Here is a 26,858-nt window from a genome sequence, read left to right as displayed (position 1 = left end):
GGATACTCCTCTATATTTTTCTTTTTCGTGTGTGATGTCTTTGGCTTTGGTATCATGGTATGCTTACCTCATAGAATAGGTTAGAAACTCCCCTCCTCTTCCATTTGTTGGAAGAGTTTTAGAAAAATTAGTGTAAATTCTTCTTTAATTTTCTTTGTTGAAAGGTGTTTTTTTTTTTTTTTTTTTTTTTACATAAGTTCAAGCTTTTTTTTTTCTTTGTGGGAAGGTTTTTGATGAGTGATTCAGTCTCTTTTCTTACAATAGGTCTTTTTAAGATTTTCTAGTTCTTTTAGTAGCAGTTTGGTAGTTTGTTTCTAGGAATTTATTTCATCTAGATTATCTATTTTGTTGGCATGCAATTTTTCATAGTATTGTCTTATTGTCCTTTTTATTTATGGTGAGCTCAATAGTAATGTCTCCACTTCAAATTTGATTTTAATAAAGTGAGTCTCCTTCATTTCTCTCCTTGGCCATTCTAGCTAAAGGTTTGTCAGTTTTGTTGATCTTTTAAAAGAACCAGCTTTTGCTTTTGTTGCTTCTTTGCATTGTAATTCTGTTCTCTGTTTTACTTATCTCCACTTTAGTATTTATTACAATTGTCCCTCCGTATCCAAGGAAGATTGGTTCCAGGATGCTGTACGGGTACCAAAGTTTACAAATGCTCAAGTCTCTTATATAAAGTGGTGTAGACCAGTACATACAGTTGGCCCTCTGCCTCCAGAGATTCCCAAAATACGGTTTTTGATCTGTAGTTGGTTAGTTTTATATTTTCCGATTTCCCTTGTGATTATCGTCTTTGACCCATTTGTTGTTTGAGTGTGTTGTTTAATTTTCACATCTTTGTGAATTTTCCATGTTTTTAATTTCTAGTTTTACTGTAGTCTTAGGCTTTTTGTGTGATTTTTGTCTTTACAAATTTTTTTTTTAAATTTATTGAGGTGACAATTATTAGTAAAATTACATAGATTTCAGGTGTACAATTCTGTATTACATCATCTATAAATCCCATTGTGTGTTCACCATCCAGAGTCAGTTCTCCTTCCATCACCATATATTCGATACCCTTTACCCTCATCTACCACTCCCCTCCCCTCTTACCCTCTGGTAACCACTCAACTATTGTCTGTGTCTATGAGTTTTCGTTTCTCATTTGTTTGTCTTATTCTTTTGTTGTTTTTGGTTTATATACCACATATCAGTGAAATCACATGGTTCTCTGCTTTTTCTGTCTGACTTATTTCGCTTAGCATTATACTCTCAAAATCCATCCATGTTGTCACAAATGTTCCTATATTGTCTTTTCTTACCGCCGAATAGTATTGCATTGTGTATATATACCACAACTTCTTTATCCATTCATCTATCGAAGGACATTTTGGTTGTTTCCATGTCTTGGCCACCGTAAACAAAGCTGCAGTGAACATTGGAGCACACGTGTCCTTATGTATAAGTGTTTTCAGATGTTTTGGGTAGATACCCAGGAGAGGGATTGCTGGGTCATGTGGTAATTCTATTCGTAATTTTTTGAGGAACCTCCACAATGCCTTCCATAATGGCTGCACCAGTCTGCATTCCCAACAACAGTGTATGAGGGTTCCTTTTTCTCCACAGCCTCTCCAACACTTGTTACTATTTGTCTTGTTGATGATAGCCATTCTGACTGGGGTGAGGTGATATCTCATTGTGGTTTTTATTTGCATTTCTCTGATGATTAGTGATGTTGAGCATTTTTTCATATGTCTATTTGCCATTTGTATGTCCTCTTTGAAGAAATGTCTCTTCAGGTCGTCCGCCCGTTTTTCAATTGGGTTGTTTGTTTTTTTGTTGTTGAGTTTCATGAGTTCCTTGTATATTTTGGATATTAGCCCCTTATCGGAGGCACTGTTTGCAAAAATCTTCTCCCATTCAGTTGGTTGCCTCTTTATTTTGTCAATAGTTTCTTTTGCTGTGCAGGAGCTTTTAAGTTTCATATAGTCCCATTTGTTTATTTTACCTTTTACTTCCCTTGCCTTTGGAGTCAAATTCATAAAATGCTCTTTGAACCCAAGGTCCATAAGTTTAGTACCTATGTTTTCTTCTATGCAGTTTATTGTGTCAGGTCTTATGCTTAAGTCTTTGATCCATTTTGAATTAATTTTGGTACATGGTGACAGATAGCAGTCCAGTTTCATTCTTTTGCACATGGCTTTCCAATTCTCGCAGCACCATTTATTGAAGAGGCTGTCTTTTCTCCACTGTATATTTTTTGCTTCTTTGTCAAAAATTATCTGTCCATATTTATGTGGTTTTATTTCTGGGCTCGCAATTTTATTCCATTGATCTATGTGTCTGTTTTTCTGCCAATACCATGCTGTTTTGATTATTGTAGCCCTTTAGTACAAACTAAAGTCAGGGAGTGCGATACCTCCAGTATTGCTCTTTTCCCTTAAGATTGCTTTGGCTATTTGGGGTCTTTTGTGGTTCCAAACAAATCTGATGATTTTTTGTTCTGTTTCTTTAAAAAATGCCATTGGGAATTTCATGTGGATTGCATTAAATCTGTATATTGCTTTGGTTAATATGGCCATTTTAACTATGTTGATTCTCCCAATCCATGAGCATGGAATGTCTTTCCATTTCTTTGTGTCTTCTTCAATTTCTTTTAAAAATGTCTTATAGTTTTCAGCATATAGGTCTTTCACATCCTTGGTTAAGTTTATTCCTAGGTATTTTATTCTTTTTGCTGCAATTGCAAAAGGAATTGTTTTTTGTATTTCTTTTTCTGAGATTTCATTGTTAGTATATAGGAATGCAGTGGACTTTTGTATGTTGATTTTGTAGCCTGCAACTTTACTGTATTCGATGATTGTTTCTAATAGCTTTTTGGTGGAGTCTTTAGGGTTTTCTATATATAGCATCATGTCATCTGCAAAGAGTGACAATTTAACTTCTTCATTCCCAATTTGCATGCCTTTTATTTCTTTCTCTTGTCTGATTGCTCTGGCGAGGACTTCCAACACTATTTTGAAAAGCAGAGGTGGTAGGGGACAGCCCTGTCGTGTTCCTGAACGTAGAGCAAAGGGCTTCAGTTTTTCACCATTGATTATGAGATTAGCTGAGGGCTTGTCATATATGGCCTTTATTATGATAAGGTATTTTCCTTCTATACCTATTTTATTAAGTGTTTTAATCATAAATGGATGTTGTATCTTGTCAAATGCTTTTTCGGCATCAGTTCATATAATCATATGATTTTTGTCCTTTTTTTTGTTTATGTGATGTATCACATTGATGAATTTGAGGATGTTGAACCATCCTTCTGTCCAAGGGATGAACCCCACTTAGTCATGATGAATAATCTTTTTAATGCATTGTTGTATTCAATTTGCTAGAATTTTGTTTAGGATATTTGCATCTGTATTCATCAGAGATATTGGTCTATAGTTTTCTTTTTTTGTGTTTTCCTTACCAGGTTTTGGTATTAGGGTAATGTTGGCCTCATAAAATGAGTTACGGAGTACTGTCTCCTCTTCAATTTTTTGTAAGAGTTTGAGCAGGATTGGTAGTAGATCCTCTTTGAAGGTTTGGTAGAATTCACTGGTGAAGCCATCTGCCCCTGGACTTTTGCTTTTGGGAAGGTTTTGGATGACCGATTCAATTTCGTTACTGGTGATCGGTCTGTTTAGATTTTCCAGTTCTTCATGGTTCTGCCTTGGCAGGCTATATGTTTCTAAGAACTTGTCCATTTCTTCTAGGTTATTGAATATAGTCCTTCATAGTATTCTTGGACGATCCTTTGTATTTCTGTGGTGTCCGTGATAACTTCCCTTTTCATTTCTGATTTTGTTAATTAATGTCTTCTCTCTTTTTATCTTAGTGAGTCCTGCCAAGGGTTCCAGCTCTTTGTCACATTAATTTTTTCTATTGTCTTTTTGTTCTCTATTTGATTTAGTTCTGCTCTGATTTTTGTTATTTCCTTTCTTCTCATGACCTTGGGTTTCACTTGTTCTTGTTTTTCTAGTTCTTTAATGGGTAACATGAGGTTATTTATTTGGGATTGTTCTTATTTCTTGAGATAGACCTGTAATGATATAAATTTCCCTCTTAAAACTGCTTTCGCTGCATCCCAAAAATTTTGGTAGGATGTATTTTCACTGTCATTTGTTTCTATGTATCTTTTGATCTCTCCTCTAATTTCTTCTTTGACCCAGTCGTTCTTTAAAAGTATGTTGTTTAATCTCCATGTATTTGTGTGTTTTCCTGCTTTCTTTTTGTAGTTGATATCCAATTTCAAAGCCTTGCAATCAGAGAATATGCTTGGTATAATTTCAATCTTCTTAAATTTGCTGAGGCTGATTTTATGTCCCAGTATATGGTCTATCCTTGAGAATGTTCCATGTACACTAGAAAAGAATGTATAGTCTGATGTTTTAGGATGAAGTGCTCTATATATGTCAATTACGTCCATTTCATCTAATGTGTCATTTAGGGCTGCTATTTCATTATTTATTTTCTGTTTGGATTATCTATCCATAGCAGTCAATGATGTATTTAAGTCCCCTAGTATAATTGTGTTTTGGTCAATTTCTCCCTTTAGTTCTGTTAGTAGTTGCTTGGTGTATTTCGGTGCTCCCTGTTTGGGTGCATAAATATTGATGACTGTTATGTCTTCTTGTTGTATATTCCTCTTTACCATTATGAAATACCCATCTTTGTCTCTTGTTATCTTTTTCACCCTGAAGTCTGTTCCATCTGATATCAGTATGGATACACCTGATTTTCTCTGGGTACCATTTGCTTGGAGTGTCAGTTTCCACTCTTTCACTTTGAGTCTATGCTTGTCCTTGTAGCTGAGATGTGTCTCTTGGAGACAGCATATGTTTGGGTTTAGTTTTTTGATCCAATCTGCTACTCTGTGCCTTTTTATTGGTGAGTTCAGTCCATTTACATTTAGGGTGATTATTGATATGTGAGGTTTTCCTGTCGTTCTGTCTTTAGTTTTCTGGTAAGGCTGTGTCTCCATTGTTTCTTTGCCTTTTTGTTGTTGTCTATTATTTCTATGTGGTGGTATTCTATGATGTTTCCCTCTGTTCTTTTATTACAGTATATATTTCAGTTCTGGATTTTTTTTGAGTGTTTACTTTTAAGTTTATGTAAAAGAAAGTTTGATATTTAGGGTATTCCATTTTCTTCAGCATGCTTACTTTTTCCATTCCCATATTCCTGTTCAGGCCTTTGCTGTCCCCCTTTTTATGTTTTGATTGCCACAAATTGTTGGTGGTGGTTGAATTGCCTCCTTTTTAGTATTTCTTGTAGTGCAGGTCATGTATTAGAAAATTCCCTCAGCTTCTGTATGTCTGGAAAGCTCTTTATTCCTCCTTCATATCTAAAGGATGTCTGTGCTGGATATATTATTCTTGGCTCATAATTTTTCTCTTTCAATAATTTGAATATTTGGTTCCACTCCCTCCTGGCTTATAGAGTTTCTGCTGAAAAATCTGATGATAATCTAATGGGCTTTCCTTTGTAGGTTACCGTCTTCTCTTCCCAGGCTGCCTTGAGGATTCTTTTCTTTGTCCTTGATTTTAGACAGCTTCAATACAATGTGCCTTGGAGGCCTGTTGGGATTGAGGTAATTAGGTGTTGTATTTGCTTCTTGGATTCGAGTATCCAGTTCTTTCCACAGGTTTAGGAAGTTCTCATCGACTATTTGTTTGATTATACTCTCTGTTCCTTTCTCTTTCTTCTTCTTCTGCTTTGCCCATTATTCTTATATTGCTCTTTCTGATGGAGTCAGAAAGTTCTTGTCTAGTTCTTTCATTTCTTTTAAGTCTCAAGTCTCTTTCTTCTTCTATCTGTGTCATTTCCAGGTTTCTATCTTCGATGTCACTGATTCTTTCCTCCATCTGGTCAACTCTACTATCTAAACTGGCTATTTCATTCTTTATTTCTTCTGTTGAGTTCTTAATCTCCAGAAATTCTATTTGGTTCTTTTTGAAAATTTCAATCTCTTTCGTAAAATGCTCATGTTGTTCTTTGATTGTGTTTCTGAGTTCATTAAACTGTCTTTCTGTGTTTTCTTGAATCTTGTTGAGTTTTTTCAGAACTGCAATCTTGAATTCTCTGTCATTTAAGTCACATGTTTCCCTATCTTTAAGTTCCTTTTCTGGAGACTTTTCACTTTCTTTCTGAGCTGTCTTGTTGCCTTGGTTATTCATGACAACTATTGATGTATTATTTCTCTTCCTAGACATCTACTGGAGTGGCTTGTGCAACAGGTTGAAAGGAAGAGGTCTTTCTTTTGTTTTCCAGTACTTGTTGGTAGAATGTTTTATTTTCTCTCCGACTGCAGCCTTTTTTTCTCTCTCACATGGTAGTGCTATGTTTTCTCTGCACTATTGCAGCTTCTCACACAATGGTGGGATTCCCTGAGAGATGGTCTTCTCTGCTGTTAATAGTTCGCCTGGGACACAGGGCGCAGTGTCAGTGTCGGTATGCGGAGAGCTTTTGAAGTTCCAAAGCTCTTCCTGCACCAGATTGAGAGCCCGTATGTTTCAGCAGTTCTGTTTACTTCTTCAGTGATCCCCCCAGACAGGTGGGGCCATGGGCGGGGTGATTTGTAAGAGGTGGCCCAGAGCAATGGCGGTGACCACCACCACAGCCGATCTTGTTTCCACAGCTCCCTCCCATTTGCCGGAACTAGTTCGACTGCGAATCTGTGTCTGTGGTCCACAGTTCTCAGAACAGTAAATATTCTGTTCTTTTGATCTGACACTGCTACTGTTCTGTTTCTAGCACCGGGCAGGTGGGGGCGGGGCAAGCTCTGGGAGGGTAGGGAGGGGGCGGCTAGTCTCAGTGCCTAAGTCTTCCGTTCTCTACTTGGCAGTGAGGGCTTAAACCACCGTTTTCAGCCTTTCCTCAATGTTTTCTCCAAGGTCTCTGCCGTGAGCGTTGGGTTTAGCCGCGTTATATGCTGTCCCCTCACCCCTGTGGGCCATAAGTGGAACCCTAGCAGTCCGAGTTCTTTCCTCTTCCGCAGCTGTGGTATTTCTGGGATGCAGTGAGCTCGGAGCACTGAGCTAGGTCTGCATCCTGCGCCCCTGTGGCTTCGTCTCTGCACGTCTCCCTTCCCCCCTCCCCCGCTCGCCTGATTCGCCCACCTTTAGGTGAATTCAGTAGTGGGCTTCTTCGTCTTGCCTGTCTGCTGTGCAGGGCGTCCTTTGTGTAGTTATAGTTCTATTAGTTGTAAATTCCTGGGGAGATTTACAGAGGCTCACCTCACGCTGCCATTTTGATCGCTACTTAGTTTTTACAAATTTATTGAGAATTATTGTGAACTAACATGGTCTATCCTGGAAAATGTTCCGTGTGCACTTGAGACGAATATCTTAGTCTTTTTTTTTTTTTTTTTTTTGTCTGATAATTAGTATAGTCACTCAGCTCTCTTTTTGTTATTATTTACAGGGGATATCTTTTCCCAAACTTACTTAACAATCTAGTTGTGTCTTTGGATCTGAGTTGAGGCTTGTAGCCAGCATATAGTTGAATCATGGTTTGTTTTCTTTTGTAAATCCATTCTGCAAGTTTCTGCCTATTGATTGCAGGATTTCATTAATTTACATTTAAAGTCATTGCTGATGAGGAAGCACTTCTGCCATTTTGCTATTTTTTTCCTATATGTCATAGGTATTTTATTTATTCTTCAGTTCCTCTGTTTACTGCCTTTTCAGGTGTTTAATTGATTTTTTTTTCTCGTATATTGTTTTGATTCCCTTCTCATTTCCTTTCTGTATATATTTCTACTGTTTTCTTAATAGTTGCTCTGAGGATTACAATTAACATCTTAAGTTTATATATAACAGTCTAGTTTGAATTAATACCAACTTAACTTCAGTAGTATACAGAAATTGCTCTTGGAACAGCTAGCTCTGTCTTTCCCCCATTATTTTATCTTCACAACTTACAGCTTTTTATACATTGTGTGCCCATTAATATAGATTTATAGTCATTTTATTCATTTGTCTTTTAAACCACATAGGGAAAAAAGAGGAGTAACAAATAAAAAATAAAATAGTATTATATTAACTTTTACATTTACCTTTGTAGCTATCTTTACCAGAGTTTTTTATTTCTTCCTATGGCTTTGAGTTACTGTGTAGCATTCTTTCCATTCAACCTGAAGGAGGTTAGCATTTCTTCTAGGGAAAGTCTTGTTTCAGGGCCAGTTTTTTTTTTGTTTGTTTTTTTTCATCTTTTTAAATATGTCATCTCACTGCCTTTTGGAATGAGTGGATTCTGATTAGAAATTAGTTGTTAATCTCATTGAGAAGATTAACATTGAAAAGATGAATCTCACCTGCTATGTGGTGAGTTGCTTTTTTCTCTTTGGCTGCTTTCAATGCTCTGTTTATAACTGGCTTTCAACACGGATTGTAACGTGCGTAGACATGGATTTCAAGTTTGTCATGCTTGAAATTTGTTGAGCTTCTTGGGTGTTAGATTTGTCTTTTATCAAATTTGGGGAGTTTTCAACCATTTCTTCAAATATTTTTTCTGCCTCTTTCTCTCCTGTCCTTTTGGGACTAGTATTCTTCTGATGGTACACTTGATGGTGTCCCACAGGTCTCTCGGGCTCTGCTCTGTTCATATTTCCTTATTCTTTTTTCCTGCTGTTTTTCCTCAAAGTGGATAATCTCAGTTTACTTATCTTCAAGTTTGCTGATTCTTTTTTTCTGCCTGTTCAGATCTCCTTTTGTACCCCTCTAGTGAATTTTTCATTTCAGTTATTGTACTTTACAGCTCCAGAATTTCTGTTTGCTGAATTTCTATTTGGTTCCTTTTCAAAATTTTTCTTTCTTTATTAATATTCTCTATTTGATGAGGTATTGTTATCCTATTATCTTTCGTTATTATTCCTTAGTTTCTTTAGCTCTTTGAGCATATTTAAGACAGTTGATTTAAAGTCTTCATCTAGTAAGTCCATTGTCTGGGCTTTTTCAAGGACAGTTTATATTAATTTCTTTTTTTCTTGTGAATGGGCCGTATTTTATTATTTTGTTTGTATGCCTAATAAATTTTTGTTGAATACTGGACACTTTATCTTTGTTTGACATAGTTTCTTATTTGTTTTCCCACAATACCTCCTATTTCTTTTGTCTTTTTCTTGTGATCCTTGTCTGTTCATTTACATTTAAAAGTGTGATGCTCAGAAGCTACCCAGATACTTTATGTGTATGGGCACACACATTTATGATTTATAGGCTCATTCATAGAGTAGGTGGAGTTCAAGGAAGAACCTAGAAGTCAGTATACATAGGTGTTTTACCCTTTGAGTTTTAAAGAAGGGTTGTAGCCCTGGCTGTCAGTGTTTTATTAGTGTTCCAAACACTGTAAAGAGAAGCTAGGATTCTCATTGTTCACTATATAGACTTTCGTTTGATCCCTTTGTTGTTATTGGTTTTTTTTAAAGATTTTATTGGGGAAGGGAAGCAAGACTTTGTTGGGGAACAGTGTGTACTTCCAGGCCTTTTTCCAAGTCAAGTTGTTGTCCTTTCAATCCTAGTTGTGGAGGGCGCAGCTCAGCTTCAGGTCCAGTTGCAGTTTCTAGTTGCAGGGGGCGCAGCCCACCATCCCTTGCGGGAGGCGAGGAATCGAACTGGCAACCTTGTGTTTGAGAGGATGCGCTCCAACCAACAGCCATCCGGGAGCTCAGTGGCTGCTCAGCTCTAGGTGCCGTGTTGAATTTTAGTTGCAGAAGGCGCTGCTCACCATCCCTTTCAGGAGTCGAGGAATTGAACTGGCAACCTTGTGGTTGAGAGCCCGTGCTCCAACCAACTGAGCCATCTGGGAGGCAGCTCAGTTCAAGGTTCCGTGTTCAATCTTAGTTGCAAGATGCAGAGCCCACCATCTCTGCGGGACTCGAGGAATTGAACTGGCAGCCTTGTGGTTGAGAGCCCACTGGCCCATGTGGGAATCGAACCGGCAGCCTTTGGAGTTAGGAGCATGGAGCTCTAACCACCTGAGCCACCGGGGCCGGCCCCCTGATCCCTTTGTTTTTAAAGCAGCACCCTGACCCTCAGCTCTCTCAGATTCCAGAGCCTCTTTGGTTCATCCTGTCCAGAAAGGCAAAGGAGTTTTCACCAAATGTTCTGTTTTCAACCCCACTCTAGTACCTCTGACTTTCAGAGTTGTATGCTTTACCAACTGAGCTAGCTGGGCTTTACAGGTATTTACTGGTACTTCCAGTTTGTATGCCTGCAGTCCAAACTAGCTTCTTTTCATTGGCTTTCTTTCTACAAGCTGCTGTTTTAGTTTTTTGTGCTTACCAAATCAGTTACCAGCCATTTATTTTTCATATTTTGAAATATTAACATCTGTTTAGTGCTATTAAAACCCTCCCCTATTTTTTTCTCGTGGGTTTATATCACTTTTATTCCTTTGTAGAGGGATTTCAGGAGGGAGAAAGTAACACATTGTGCAGTCTACCCTATTAAAGAAGGACTTTCTGAACTTAAGCACAATAAAAAAAGATTAATTTGACCACTGAAAAATATGAAATTTATGCATAATAAAACCAAATTTTAAAAAGTGTGTACCAGACTAGGATATATGTAACAAGTGTGACACAGGGTAATATTCCTATTATGAAGAATTCAAATACAAATATATAAGAAAACACTAGCCCCAAAAGATAAATAGGCCGAGTGCCTGAAGAGGCATTTAACAAGCACGCAGAAATCCCTAATTTTCAGTATCACTAATAGTCAAAAGTATATATTAAAACAAGTTGTCATTTTTAACTCAGACAGAAATGTGTTTATGGTTTGTACACACACACAAAAATGTGGAAAGACAGGTATTTTCCTGGATTACAAGTGGCAGTATAAACTGGAATAGGTGTGGGGGAAAACAGTTTGGCAGTATGCTTAACTATCCTTTGATTTTGTAATTCTTCCTTACAAAGCAGAATTCTCTTAAGGAAATATTCCAAATATGGACCAAAATATATGCAAGAAAAGATGCCCATCTTATTTTGACTATTACTGCCATAGCTAGTTAAAATAACTAACATTTGTTGAGCCTTTACTGTGCACGTTAGGAACTGCGATAAAAGCATTTTGCATACATTACTTCATTTAATCCTCACGACAACCATGCGAGATAAATGCTATTTTTACTTTGAAAGCACTGAGGTTAGATAATGAATGAACAACGTCTGGAGACCCAAATCTAATAAAAAATCTTTTTTTCTTTTAACTTACTAAGCTCACAGAATTTTCTGTGAACGTATATTTTATTAGTACTTCTCTAAAGATGGGGCTTGGGTGTGGAAGAAGCTTTGTTTTCAGTGTTTTAGTAATCTAAATGTCCAACTATAGTAAAATAGCTAATTTAGCAAATCATAGTGCTTTTATATGGTGCAATATGCAGCCATTAAAACCATGTTCTGGAAGAATATTTGATGACATAAGAAAATACTTAAGTTATAATTAGAAAAACGAGAAAACGTTTTAGTATTTCTGAACTTACAGTAGATGAAAATACATAAAAATATTTAAAATAGTTTCTTAGTGATTTTTTTGTGCCTTTTATTTTCTATATTTAGAATATGTATAATTTTTTAAATCAAAAAAAGTTCTAGTAATCATTTCATTTATTAATTTAATGCTTAATGATGGGAAAATGTTTATGTTTCTAGGGAAAAGGACAGTTGTGAAGTTATGTGTAGTATGATCTCAGCCAGAGCACAAAAAAATTCCAAAAGCAGTATTATCCCAGGGGGATAGGAATGAGAATGAACTTTTTCCTTGTTGTTTGTTAACTTTTTTCTGTATCTGCAAAACTTTCTACTACAAGTATGTGTTTTTGTAATCAGAAAATAATTAATGTTTAGACTTAGAGAATAATTCTTTACTTTTCTTCCTTACATTTTTAGACATTTGAAGACAGTGATTTGTTCCACTTGATTGGTGTTATCTGTGGATTAGCAATTTATAATTTTACTATTGTGGACCTCCATTTTCCTTTGGCTTTATATAAGAAACTGCTGAAAAAGAAGCCTTCCTTGGATGATTTGAAAGAACTAATGCCTGACGTTGGGAGGTTAGTTGTAAAAAGTGGCAAGGGTGGGATTTAGGAAATTGGGAATGCATAGAAAACTTTCCTTTTAGGGATGATTGTGTTTTGTTGTTGTTGTTGAATTTCCAAAATAAAAATTGTTCTAATAAAGGAGAACCCATTGTGTTACTCCGATCCAAAATTTTCTACTGAAAGAATTCTGTGTATAAAACCATTTGCTAAATTTTTTAGTTTTTTAATAATACTTTGCCAGTATCAGGTAATAAATTTAGGAACTTGTTTCCTGTAAGTAGTTAAGTGATTTTCTTGGACTTTTACTTCTGACCACCTTTGTTCCTACCTGGAATATGTAAAATTTCTTTGTATTTATTACATAAAATGGAATAAAAATTGTATATAAATAAGGACAAATGTTGAAAAATGGGTGGATACATGGCCTTTGTATTCAGAGGAAGAGGTAAAAGCCTTAGAGTGATTTCTTTTTCCTTCAGTATTGTTTATAAGATTGCCATTGTACATCTACCATTCTGAAACAAATATAAAAGTACAAATTAATAAAAGGATTTTAATCAAGAGTGATAAAAAAATACATACTTATTAATAAGCAAAATAGTCAAAATACCCAGTAATGTTTACCTCACAGGAACCTGTATATTGTTTTGCAGAAGTATGCAGCAGTTGCTGGATTATCCAGAAGATGACATTGAGGAAACGTTTTGTCTGAATTTTACGGTAGGATGGGAACACATAGGGCAGCCTGATTATTCATCATCCCTTTTATTTAACAGCTGTGCTTTATGGTTTTCTTTTCTTTGGATGAATAGAATTAGTAAAGAACCCTTTAGCTAACATTTATTGAGCATTACCTATATGCTAGTCCTAGTACATGCATTATTTCATTTAATCCTCATAACAGTCCTGTGAGATTGGTATTATTACCCTTATTTTACAGATGAAGAAAACGGAAAACAATCATTACCTGTCAAACATAGTATTTGTACTTAGCTCTGTGACTTCAAAGCCTACGTGCTGCAGATCTTTACAAATACAGGGGTCCTCCTTATTTTTTATCTATTTATTTATTTATTTATTTTAATTTATTGGGGTGACAATTATTAGTAAAATTATGTAGATTTCAGGTGTACAATTCTGTATTACATCATCTATAAATCCCATTGTGTGTTCACCACCCAGAGTCAGTTCTCCTTCCATCACCATATATTTGATCCCCCTTACCCTCATCTCCCACCCGGGTCCTCCTTATTTAAGTTCATTTTTGAGTCTGCAATTACAAAAATGTTTAGAGAAGCAAAGATTATTATAACATGGTAATATTCACTAATGAACTTACCACTCATTTAAAAGATTAAATCCCTCTCAGACATCCCTTTCTGCTTCACACTAATATTCATCCTTGCCCATTTTGTCTTGCTTAATGTTGGATGACATACCATAATATGAATGCAAATACATTGGAATATTATTTGGAAAATGAAATTGCAAATCTTGTAAAAGATGCAGAATTTGGTTAATTCAGTGAAAGGGATGTTGACTGACTCATCTAGTTAACACGCAAAGCCACTGTCGAATGAGGATCTGGCTAAAGTAGACTAGCTGACAATGAAAGAAGAGAAAATCAGTAAAGGTTATGTTATGATAAGGCACTTCAGAAGGGAACAATTTGAATATTATAAATTAGACTCTTGGGAAAAGGTAAAACCTTCAGTTCTCTTTTTAAAAACTGTATTTGTATATTTGTTTGTTTTCCTCTCATACAGTTCTTTTTATGATCTTGTGGTCAAAGCTGACAAGATACAATGTTTTTCTATCGCATAATTTGCCAAAATAATTATGTGCCCCCTCAGAACAGTTTATTCTTTGATCATTTTAAGAATTGGCACATAGTGTAGTTATAAGAAAATTTGGTAGTTTTAAGATGAAATAAAATTATTTTAATAATTTTTCTCATGAAAAAAAATCCTTGGATTTTTTCTATTTACTGAAATTTTGGTTCCCTCTTTCAATTAATTCACTTATAACTGTTATCAGTTATCTGTGAACCTTTATTGATCATCTTAGTTGATTGAAACATTGGGTTCCAAGCAGTTTACTTTGTAATTTATCAATCCCAAAGTTTGTGAATGCTTGGTATATTAAAGAACTATGGTAATTTAGACATTTCTTCCCACTACCATTTCTTTCCCAGAGATTTTCAGTGGCTCTTTATTCCATGTAGCATAATAACTTTAGAATGGGCCTCAAAAACATTTGTAATCTGTCATTCTTTCTTAACTTTCCATTCATACTAAGTTTTTTCATGTTGTTTAAATATAACATTTCTACTCCTTTGCTACATAGTAAACTCCAGATCACGGATTTATTCATCTTTTATTTTATCATCTCACTCCCCCTATATAGTGTTTTATAGATAGCAGGTACTAACAAAACGTTTTAATAGAAGAGGATAATATTCCAAAAGGAGGAAATAGAAGAGATGCAAGGGTGGCAATGGTAATATTTATAGGAAAATTAGTAAACTAGTAAAGGAAATAAAAAGTTTTAAAACAACTGACTGCGTTTATAAACCAACTTGATGACATAACTGGAAAAACAGCCTGTGATCAATAATACAAAAGAGACACAAGGAATACAGGATTAATGGCTTTTGTGTAGGACGAATGAATCGCTGTTTTAAGCTGAGTGCATTCTGACACTTACATTCTATTATTTGTCAAGGAAAACATCCTGTCTGATATTTTACTCTTGCAGTGACCGTACTAAAATTTTATGCACAATAAATACTCCGTTTGCTGTACTTAACTAACCAAGCACTTGGTACTTTGTAATTAGTTAATCAAGGTGGAATTTCAAGCTACTGGAGAAGATGAAAATTTCTAGTTGTGGCTTTATGCAGAATTCAAATTAGCTTATGGTGGTAGGATTTTGTCTCATATTTATTAGTTCTTATACTTAATGAGAGAAAGGTAGAATATAATAATAGGTTATTAAAATAATATAATGAGTTTTGAGCCTGACATTGACTTTTTTTAAAAATTTAAATTAATAGATCACAGTTGAAAACTTTGGTGCAACAGAAGTGAAAGAACTCATTCTAAATGGTGCAGATACAGCTGTAAACAAACAAAATCGGTAAGTGAATTATAGCAGCATCAGTGGTAGAAATAAGATTCAGTAGGCATTTTTTTTTCTGTATTTAGGAACATGTCACAACCATAAGTTTTCACTCAGATAAAACTTTTTTAATGGTTAGTGAGGAAGTAATGTAATCTGCCTTTTGCTCCAGAAATCCCTTCAAGACATTAATAAAGGGTTAAAAAGATCATAAACAACAAGAACAAAGAGAAGCAAGAGGAGAGAAAACAGCAGACACATTTTTGGAAGCTAAAAAACAGTGGCAACACAAAATGAACTGAGAGGATCCTAGAAGGCAGCCAGTTTATTAGGTAGAACAAAGGCTCAGACATTGGGAATAAAAAATATGTTAGAAAGCATATGGGGTTTGGGGGAGTGTGGGAAACAAAGATTGGCTGTTTTAAGAAGCAGTTAGAAACCTATTTCCCTTATCATATCAATAGCCTGGTAACTTCCCCTCTCCTGCCTGGCAGAAGATTGGAAATTTACTTTCTGGAGATACTGAACTAAAAGTACTGTGGATTTTGAGGACAGTTAAGCACAGCCAGGGACAAGGGGCTAAACTGAAAATAGGGAATTTGAGATATATATAGCTCCTTCCTCCTTTACACTGTGTATTGGGGGATTCTTTTCTGGGGGAACTGCCTAACTTTTAACTGTGAATGGACAGCCAAAGATCAGTAGACATTTAAGGAAAGACCAAAACAGTCTAAAAGAATGCCAAGGAAACAGAAACAATGCAGCATGAAGAAACTGAAATCAATATCCTCAAAATGATAAAGGTATCATCCATATGGATACTATTAAAAATTAAAAGAAATGGAATGAATGGAATTTGTCAAAGAAATGGTACCAAAAATCTCCCCAGACTGAATGAAGTGCCTTTTAAGAAAGTATGGAAGTGAAAAAAAGATACATACCAAGGCAAAATATATGAAATTTCAAAATCCAGGAATAAAAGATACCCTAAAACCTTCCAGGAAAAAAACAAAACAAAAACAGATGATATACAAAGAATTCAGAATCAGAATAACATCAGACTTCTAACGAATGGCACTGAAGCTAGATCAAAATTCTGGGAGAAATTTATTTGTAACTTAGAATTCTATATAGAAACTATCAAGTGTGTGAATGTATAAAACATTTTCATACATGCAGTCTCAGAGAATTTACTTCCAATGTATTTTTCTCAGGAAGTGTTCTACCAAATTAAGAAATTAAACCAAGGAAGGAAGACACAGGATCCAAAACAGTAGGATCCAGTACAAGACAGAAGCAAAGAGGTTCCTTTGCAGGAACAGTGCTGTGTAGAAGGAGCAACCAATCTGGGGTAGAGCAAGAGGATGGAGGGCTTCGGGATGATTGTCTCTAGGAGAAAAGTGCAGCTGATGCTACCTGCTATATTTGAATGAATCTAGAGGAGATTGACATTTCTGACATTCATTGTTAAATGAATATTGAATCAAAAATTGTTTTAATGGGAGCATTCAGGGAGGCAAAATGATGAGAGTTGGGCAAATAAATAAAAAAGGTAAATCCTCACCTTTCACAATAGATACTCAGTTCATTAGATAATACTTAAATTTGAAAATCAAGGAATAACAATAGAGGAATAACAATGTTCTAGTTTGAAGGTAAATATCAGAAGGAATAGCAAAAAAAATTAACAAATGGTTGCCTTTGAATACGGAATATCTGGTAGAAGGTGTAGGACAGAGAAATGCTTTGTTCTCTTCTATTGTGTTGTAATTCTTCAGACAAACTAGTTTAATGGCTGTTTCCAGGTACTTGATCCAAATGATTATAATCCCGATTCTGCTATTTAGAAGTTGTGTAACTTTAGGTGAATTAGTCGATGTCTCCATGCCTCAGTCCTCTTCTGTAAAATAGGGTGATAAATTGTATCTACTGCATGGGATTATTTTGAGGATTAAATGAGGCAATAATTTTAAGATGCTTAGAACAGTACCTGGCACATGTGTGTGTGTTCAGTAAATGTTGGCTGTTAGGATTATTACTGTTTGACATTTTTATGTGCATATATCTTAATTTGATAAAAATGAGTTGTTTTTAAAATAATATGAAAAAAATTTAGGTCTTTCTAGCTATCCTTTTTTTAAAAATACTGGTTTTGAAAAACTGATTTAGAGTTTTCTGCTTTTAAAGTTTCTACTTTAAGTTTCTAAAAATATCATTTCACATAGATGATTTAATTTAGAAATAATTTTGATCCTTGTACTATCAATCCTAATTACATAATGAAAGTGTTGCAGACAAAAATGTTAGCACATAAAACAATTTAGGAAAAAAACACAATTTAGCCTTTTATGCTTAAGGGTCTTTAAGGGACTTAACTAGTATGGGTGAATTTGACTTTAACTAGATAAATTATAAAGTTATGCATTACAAAATTATCAGAACCTAATAGCAAATGCCCACCCAATTTTGTATTTTATGGTGGCGTTCTTTAACCTTTTTTTTTTGTAAATTCAGTTTGAAATTATTTTATAATTTGCTAAGATTATCTGTAAATGGCAAAATTTATCAGTATTTCCACTTACAGAGTTATCCTTTTTAATTTGGAAGACAGGAGTATAAAATACTGAAATCCTATAGTACTCATTCTCATTATTTATTTGATAAGATAGCTGCATAAAGTGTTTGTGGCTAACAGAACAAATTGAATAAAATTGTATTTCTAATTACTGGTAAAAGGGGCTTCCTTTTCTTCTTTACAGTTTCCTTTTGTATCATAATACGCAAAAAAAACACATCAGAAATGTTTGTGGTGTGTCTTTGTGTGTACATCTATGTATACACATACATCTGATAAGGAACTGCATTTGTAATCTTGAATGATTATCCTAAAAAAGATATCTTAATACTACTACCCCTTTTGGGTATTTAGTTTTTAAAATAAGGTTTGTTCCAGATATCTTGACACCCAAGGAAAAACAGATTGTAGTCTGTCAAATAGTCTGATGAATCCCAAACTCTTATTTTTTTCATCACCTAATACTTTTTAAATTTATTTCAGTGTGTTTTTCCAGGATCCATCAGCTCCAAGTCAAGTAGTTGTTTCAATCTAGTTATGGAGGGTGCAGCTCACAGTGGCCTATGTGGGGATCAAACCAGCAACCTTGTTGTTAAGAGCACTGCACTCTAACCAACTGAGCTAACCAGCTGGCCCCTCATCACCTAATACTTTTAACAGATCACTCTGTTTTAGGGATACATGTGTAATGGTGCATACAAACTGTGAATTCATGACTGTTTTAAAATTATTTTGATAGCCATTTGCATCATCATTCTTCCTATTAGGAAATGACATGTTTCACTTAGGAATAGCCTAAGAATGGCTCTGAATGATAAATAAGTATACATGCCTCACAGATAAACCAGCTTTTTGTACAGAAAGAATAATAAATTTCTCCATAAAGACTTGAACCCTAGTCATACTTAATTAGTTTTGTAAATAAGCAGCAAAAAGTACAGGAGCACTCAAAGTTTTTGTAAGACTACAATATGTATTCTCCATAAAAATGATTTTTATATTCTGTGCATGTGTGATTTTTCATTTCTAGGCAGGAGTTTGTTGATGCTTATGTGGATTACATATTCAATAAATCGATGGCTTCCTTATTTGATGCTTTTCATGCGGGCTTTCATAAGGTCTGTGGAGGAAAAGTCCTTCAGCTCTTCCAGCCTAATGAACTACAAGCAATGGTTATTGGAAATACAAACTATGATTGGAAGGAACTGGAAAAGGTAGGGGAAAACGTATCTCTGATATTTAAATGGAAAGGCAAAAGGAAAACATGGCTTGTTGATGGAAATCTTGTCCTCTTAGTTATTTTCCATTTTACACTATTTCTGTCATTTTAATAGGAAAACACTGTACCCTTCCTACTCCACAATGAATGGATTTTAATTATATATGAATTAGGTAGCATTTTTGTTGTGATATTGATGTTCATATAGAAAAATGTCATCTATGACGGAGGCTGGATAGAGGCCCCATCTAAAACTGAATGGCTGAAACTATTAATTAGCTAACATAAAAAAAATAGTAAGTCAGCAAAGATACAGAGCATTGGGAACACTCATGTATTGCTGGTGGGAATACAGATGGTATAGCCACTTTGGAAACAGTTTGGCATTTTCTTATAAATATACAACTTGCTACCTGACCTAGCAGTTCCACTCATAGGTAGTTAGGTTCACACAAAAATCTATGAAGAAGGGTGGAATGAGGAGTTATTGTTTAATGGGTACAGAGTTTGCAAGATGAAAAGAGTCCTAGAGATGGGTGATGATGGTTGCACAACAGCGTGAATGTACTTAGTGCCATCAAACTGAACATTTAAAAAGGGTTAAAATGGTAAACTTCATGTTATGTGTATTTTACCACAATTTTCATTAACATGTTTTTGAAAATCTGCAAACAAGTCAAAAACTTGAAATAACCCAGATGTCCTTCAGTGAGTGAATGGATAAACCAACTGTGGTACATCCGTGCATTAGAACACTACTGGGCAATAAAAACAGAATGCACATGCGACAGCTGGGATTGACGCTCAGCATTTTTATGCTGAGTGAAAGAAGCCAGTCTCAAAGGATTACATATCATATGATTCTATTTATATGACATTCTTGAAAAGACAGAACTAAGGTGAACAGAGGCTAGGTAGGGATGGAGGGAGTATGTAACTGTGGGGTAGCAGAAGAGAGTTCTTCAGGGTGATGGAACTGGTCATATTCTGATTGTGTGGTGGTGGTGTTTACATGAATCTATGCATATGTTTAAACCTCGTAGAACTATACACACACCACAAAAGGTCAATTTTACTGTGTAATAACTTAAGGAATAAAATTTTTAAATTAAAAACATAATTTAGGACTTAAGGTTAAATGTAGTGGAATAAACACGTTTATCTCTGCTCCATCTCAAAATCTCACTAGAAAGACAATAAAAGAATGAAAATTGGAATACACAGAGCACAAAAATATAAAAATACAGTGAACAAGAAAAACAAATAGTTTGGAAGTGGGAAAAAATGGTGGATAAATTTATGAGTGGCTTAGAGCAAAGAAAATTGAAATCTAAGACTCCAGAGGGACAGGGTTATCAAGAGGCAACCCATTTCACACCCTAGAATCTATCTGCAAGTCTTGGTAATTGGTATATTGTGTTACTGTAATGGCAGGGATGCTGGGTTAGGTTAAAAGCAATAGAATTACTTTAAAGCTAATTTAAGGAATTGTTACACCCTTCATGTCCCCTCTCCTACCTAAGAAAAGACTACTCTAGAAAGAGGCTTTAGTATCTGGGGGACCAGGTAGAACTGAGGATGACATGCAGAAAGCTGGCACCCAGGCTTAAATCCTCCAGGAAAGAGATGGAAGTTTACTTTGGGGGGGGGGGGGGGGGAAAGGGGTAGATTGATTTGCTGAAGAGAAGAAAGCTATACTGTAAGGAGATCCCAGTGGAAATTGACCTCACCTCCAGTCACCCTAAAATGAAAATAATTTAATGACCTCTCATCAAACTTTAGATCCTACATAATATGTCCTTCTTGCCTCATCTTCTGTCATTCTTCTTTCACCTACTCTGCTTTAGCCTTATTGGCCTCTTTACTGAGCCTACAACCCTCCAGAAACATGCCAGTTATGGGGCCTTTCTGTTTGCTGTTCTGTGTGCCTGGAATTCTCTTCACCTTGATAATTCCAAATGGTTCTTGCTCTCACTTCCTTTATGTCTTTATAACATCGTAGAGACCTTTATTGGATAACTTACCTAAGTTTTACTTAATTGTCTTTACTGTTTGTTGCCCCTTACCCCTCACTACAATGTAAGCACCGTGAAGGGTATTTTGTCTTTGTTCACTGCTGTATTCCCAGAACCTAGCACTCAGTATTTATAACTTTGCCTGAAGATATAATTGATAGAAGTATTCATTCAGTAAGAACTAATAATTTAGTAATGTTTTAGTATACTTTGGTTTCTTCCATTTTACATCTGATTCATTATAATTTGTAAATAATAAATACTCTTCCATCACCAGGACTGTGTACACATTTCCCCAGAACCATCATGAGGTATAAGAAAAAAAAAAAAACTTTAGCCGTTCTCCTTTTATTTCCCATTAACATGGTCACAGACTGTAAGACTGTCTCAGTCATGGAAATAATAATGGCTACAAAGAGAGCCCGAAATTCAGGAAGCCCATTAGCAAATATTTATTAAATCCCTGCTGGATGCCTAATACTATGCAAGAGATTAGGGAGACAGAAGTAGTAAGAGACAATTGAGACATGGTCTTTGCCCTTATAATAAGGACGCTAAACATTCATCACTGAAGTGTAATGAATACAAAGGAAGAGAGTTTAGTGAATGGTATATAAGGAACCTAACCTAGGCTACACAAATTAATCTCCACAAGGTAAGTAAGAACTTGATTCACTGCAGTTTCCCTGGTGTCCCAGATGTTGATTAAAACTCATGTATTTGTTGAGTGAATCAGTGCATGAATTAGACGATATTTAATCTGAGCCCTAAAAAATGAATAGAAATTAGCCTGATGAACAAAGAAAGAAGGTAGGTGTGTCTAAGTGGTCTAGGCTGAGGGAACAGTGTTTCCAAAGGCTCTGATGCTGGAAGGTACTTGCTGTCTAAGAACTGAAAGTTAAAGAACTGAGGCTGAATTAAAAAACAAAAAAACAAAAAATACTTAACAGTATATTAATTCTCTCTCTCCTCCCTATTCTCCCTTTTCTTACTGCTAATATTTTTTTAAAGGGGAAGTTGGCTGTAAATCACCCCAAAACTTAGTGTCTAAAAAATAACAGTGAGCATTTATTGTCTCACAGTTTTTGTGGGTCAGGAATTCAGGAATGGCTTAGCTGGGTGGTTTTAGTTCAGGGGTCTCTCACAGGGTTGTAGTCAAGATACTGACTGTGCTTTAGCCCTCTGAAGCCTTGATTAAGGATAATTTTCCTTCCAAGATGGCTCACCCACATGGCTGTTAGCCAAAGGCCTCAGTATCTTACCATGAGGACCTTTCCATAGGGCTGTTTGAGTGTCCTCGTGAAATGGCAGCTGGCTTTCCCCCAGAGAGAGTGATCAAAAAGAGGCTGAAGCCACAGAGTCTTTTATGATCTAGCCTCAGAAATCATGTATTTCTCATATCCACAATATCCTAATGTTACAAAGGTCAGGCCTTTTCACTGTGGGAGGGGACTACACAAGGGCAAGAATAGCAGGTGGCAGAAATAATTGGGGGCCATCTTGTATACTGACTATCACAGAAAATTATTAGTGTTGCTCTTATTGCCATTTTTTTAAAGGGAAGATAGAATGGAAAATAATTATTAATTTGACTTCTGTTCATGAAAGGAAAATTTTATAATATCACAGATAATTCCATGCTGAACTTTAATAACCCATGAGTATTTTAGTAATTCTAATTTATCCTTTTGATATTTACTTTAGGAGATATTGCAATCAGCAGAACATTTCTGCTGATTCATACATATTTTCTTCTCTTACTCCTGGAATTAATAGTTCCAAATTACAAAATGCCCAGAAAATAATGGGTAATCAACTGAATTACAGGAACTTTTGCTGGATAATGTTTGTGTGCTAAGGAAATGAAGCCAATTTTTTATTCAAGACAAAACTAATGTCCCTTAATACTAATAAAATAAATTACGTTGTTTTTAGAATACAGAATACAAAGGGGAGTATTGGGCAGAACATTCTACGATAAAAATTTTTTGGGAAGTGTTTCATGAACTGCCGTTGGAAAAGAAAAAACAATTTCTGTGTAAGTATTGCTAACTAGTTCTATGTTTTATAAGAACGGACTCTTAATTATTAAACTTATTCTCATAGGAGATTGATTTACTTTTGGTGAATAATGTTATTTTCTTACTGTATTATTTCAAGGTTCTGTTTTTAATTTTCAATTAGAATGGTTTTTTAAATCTTCATTCTTTATTACATGTGTTTTCTTATTTTGAAAGCTAAATTCAGTTTGCCTCCAATTACAATAAACCAGGGTTGTAATTCCTTGTAGAATTTCTAAAAAGATCTTTTTTGTTTTGAGTCTGTTTTTGTTTTTTTAGTCTTTGCTTCTGTGCCAAAACTTTGGGAATTTCTATAGAAAATAGAACTTTTCTTTTCCAGGACATAATTCTCTTTTTTATGACCTAATCTCTGTGTTTCGTCTGTTAAAATCTATGTTCTAATTTTACTTATTTTTAAATGAAGTCAGAATTTATATATCTAAATCAGTGACATTGCCTTTGATACTTCTGCTATTGCCAAGAATATTTTTGTGAATCTCTTTGATTTGCCTATCATAAGGATGATGTCATTGTTTTATTATTAGTTTCAGTTGTACAAAACAGTGTAACAGTTAGACATTTCACCCCTCATAAAGTGATAACCCCCACTCCCAATCTATTGCCCCTCTGACATCGTATGTATCTATTACAATTCCATTGACTCTGTTCCTTATGCTGTACTCCACATCCCATGACTATGTATATATTAAATTATAGTTGATATGCAATATTATTCAGCTTCAGGTGCACTGTGCAATGGTTAGGCATCTACACTGCCCATGAAGTGGTCACATGTGCCCATCTGACACCCTACGAAATCTTAACATTATTAATTGTATTCCCCAAACTGTCTTTCATATCTCGTGGCAATATCGTAGTTACCAATTTGTGCTTTCTAATCCCCTCCTCTTCTTCCTCATCCCCACTCCCCTCCCATCTAGCAACCATCAGTTTTTCCTCTATATCTCTGAGACTATTTCTGATTACTTTGCTCATTTATTCAGTTCTTTAGATTCCACATATAAGTGAGATCATAGAGTATTTGTCTTTCTCCGGTAAGTCATTCTTAAGTGATTTGAGTTTTGGCTTCCATTACAAATTTTTGTTTAAAAATGACAGAAACAAAACAAATAGAAAAACAAATCATAATCAAAACTGCACTTTGCATTTGATTTATGAAGTAGTTCTAAACAGCTTATTCCCAAAAGAAGCATCCCAAAATATTTTTGTTAGGGACAGTGGTCATTCATCAAACATTTACTGAGCATCTCCTGTGTGTTAATATTAAGATTACACTTTAAAAAAGAATTGTGTGGATGTCTTTACATACAGACATAATTACTGTATGTCTCAAAAATCATGTTTCCACAAATTTTGGAGATTGATGTCCACATTAGAGTAAATGTTAATGTAAAGCTTTACTATTGTGACTTTACTAAATAACTTGATTCTCTATGTTGTTGTGATAAAAGTGGTTGGCTGATAGATATTTTTTTTTTCTTGGCAGTATTTTTGACAGGTAGTGATCGCATTCCTATTCTTGGTATGAAGAGTCTAAAACTAGTCATCCAGTCAACAGGAGGTGGTGAGGAGTATCTCCCGGTTTCCCATACCTGTTTTAATCTTCTGGATCTTCCAAAATACACAGATAAAGAAACTCTGCGTTCTAAACTGATCCAAGCTATTGATCACAATGAAGGCTTCAGTTTAATATAACTTTGGAGTTGTAACTATTCACTTTACTGCAAAAGCATAAAGACTGGTTGTTTGGGTTTTTCTTGTGGTGATGAATTCAGCAAGGTGACAAGAGGAACTATTATAATTGCAAAGTGTTCAATGCTATGAGTGTTCATGAAAGCCAAAAATTAAAGGAAAATGAACAAACTGTGTTAATATTAAACTTGTTGTACAGAACCATAGATTTTTTTGGCTATCTTCCAATAAACATGCAAGCATTGTGAATACGTTGAAGTTTTACTAACATGAATTTTAAGAGTTTGCATATTTCACAAATGATCTAGTGTGTGAGTGCATGGAAATGTTGCTTGATTTTTCTTCAATCACTGGGTGAAAAACCTTTAACTTTGGCCTGCAATAGTCATTCGATTATTTTTTCATTTTGTAAATAATGTTAAGTTTTGTAATAAAATAGTAATGTTCTGATACCAGTACAGTTTCTATGGTTGTAATTGAACTGAGCTATCTTTTAAGGGTTAAAAATTATGATTTAAGTCTTATTCTGAGAATCTATAAAAGCAAAACTTATCATGGTGAAAACACAGTCTTTTTTTTTTTTCCCCTAGAATGTCCTTGTGCAAACCTAAATTACAGATAGGAGTTATCTAAATAACTTGTAGTTCTTTCCTTTTGTAAAGCTGGAGATGCTACTGATAAATGGGGGGTTATCAGAAAGCTTAATATTTAGTAATGGGAGAACTTTGTCCTACAGTTGTCAGAAATAGAAACATTGGCTACTATGAGAACCAATCACTGGGTTGTAGCTTTTTAAACTATTGATGCTGCAGGTTGATATTTAGACAGAATTTTCAGTGCTTTAGAACTATTTCCTTCAATTTTTAAGAAATCTTAGCAGTTTTATGGTGCTGATGCTTACTTATCTCCTGTCATTAAATTGTGAGTTGATGCAATACATGTGACTTTCTGCTATAATGCAAATATTTATTTTTTAAATTTATAAAATGCCGTGAAAACTGTTTAAATAATAAAGATTTATTGGTTTAATATTTAAACTTTCAGTGGTTCTCATATAAAATTCAAAATTCTTCAAAAAGCATAATGTCTCAAGGAAGGTCTCTTAAATTTTGGATTGTTCCCGTTCCCATAAATGTGTCTGTTTTACAGAGGTCCTCAAGTGTCCTAGCTGTAATTCCAAATCCAAAAGAACTTTGAAAAAATTTGCTTATCTCATTTTGCAGAAAAACCTGATCTGAATTGGTAAGGCTGTTTATGATATTAAATGAGACTAAACGAGAGTATATTTTACTGTGGCGATGTTAATGTGTTTGATTATTTATTGTGTTTGATCTAGGTGATGCCTCAGACTCCTAATGGGGTGCTACATAATATATGTGCTTTAAAAAATTCTTTAACATTTATAATTCCAAAATGCAAATGAGCCCAAAGATTTTGGAGAAGATTGTGGACCTGTACTTTTCAGTAGTTTAACCTGAAAACTTCAACTGGTGAGATAGGTGTCTTTTTAGAGATAGAAGCCCTAAAACAGTATTTTCACCTGAGGTAATTTTCCTCAAAATAGCATTCTTCCTATGAAAGTTCTTCCATGTACCTGTGACAATACTGTTTCCCTGTGCGTCCATTCCTTGAGGGCAGTGACTGTTTACATCAAAAACATGTATGTATGTATGCGTCAGATACTTTTTTTTTCTTTAGTAATTGCAGCGTGCTATGAAGCTGATGTGTGAAATAGTCACTTTGGATTAATACAGATGGAGTTCACTGAATAATTATTTTAATAAGGACCTGACGTATGATCTGGGAACACAACAGTACAAGGCTTAATTTAGGTAAGTCTGATATTCTTTTCCTCCCTCTGTTGCTGCAGACATAAAGTAGCATTAACAAGGAGATTTGTGATATAAAATTAAAACACCATTGAATATTTTTCAAATTGCCATTTGCTTTTTAAAAGTAACCAAAAAAATATCTTTAGCTTTGTAGACTGAGTTCACTAAATAAGGACCATGATAATTGATTTGTTTGTAAGAGCAATCGTGTTTGTAACTCCTATCTTGAGTAGTAATTTTAACCATAGCCATTGT

General features: G+C 35.0%; 1 protein-coding gene across 7 annotated transcripts in view; it reads left to right on the top strand.

Moving 5' to 3' along the window:
• HERC4 (HECT and RLD domain containing E3 ubiquitin protein ligase 4) overlaps positions 1-25,814 on the top strand; it is a 116,763-nt gene extending 90,949 nt beyond the window's left edge. For 5 of the 7 annotated variants that reach the window (XM_019731764.3, XM_019731759.3, XM_019731763.3 and 2 more), the window contains 6 exons: positions 11,915-12,081; positions 12,723-12,789; positions 15,125-15,207; positions 18,795-18,978; positions 22,934-23,036; positions 24,566-25,814. In XM_019731764.3, coding sequence (XP_019587323.1) covers positions 11,915-12,081; positions 12,723-12,789; positions 15,125-15,207; positions 18,795-18,978; positions 22,934-23,036; positions 24,566-24,774 — 813 coding nt within the window. In that variant the 3' untranslated portion in view covers positions 24,775-25,814. The remainder of the gene's footprint in view (positions 1-11,914; positions 12,082-12,722; positions 12,790-15,124; positions 15,208-18,794; positions 18,979-22,933; positions 23,037-24,565) is intronic. The other 2 variants (XM_074339506.2, XM_074339507.2) reach the window with 1 other exon arrangement.
• Positions 25,815-26,858: the final 1,044 nt, after the last annotated feature.

Source organism: Rhinolophus sinicus, chromosome 15, assembly GCF_057876585.1.
Source record: "Rhinolophus sinicus isolate RSI-liver-muscle chromosome 15, RSI-T2T, whole genome shotgun sequence".
Taxonomy (NCBI): Eukaryota; Metazoa; Chordata; class Mammalia; order Chiroptera; family Rhinolophidae; genus Rhinolophus; species Rhinolophus sinicus.
This window is presented reverse-complemented; position numbering and strand designations above follow the sequence as displayed.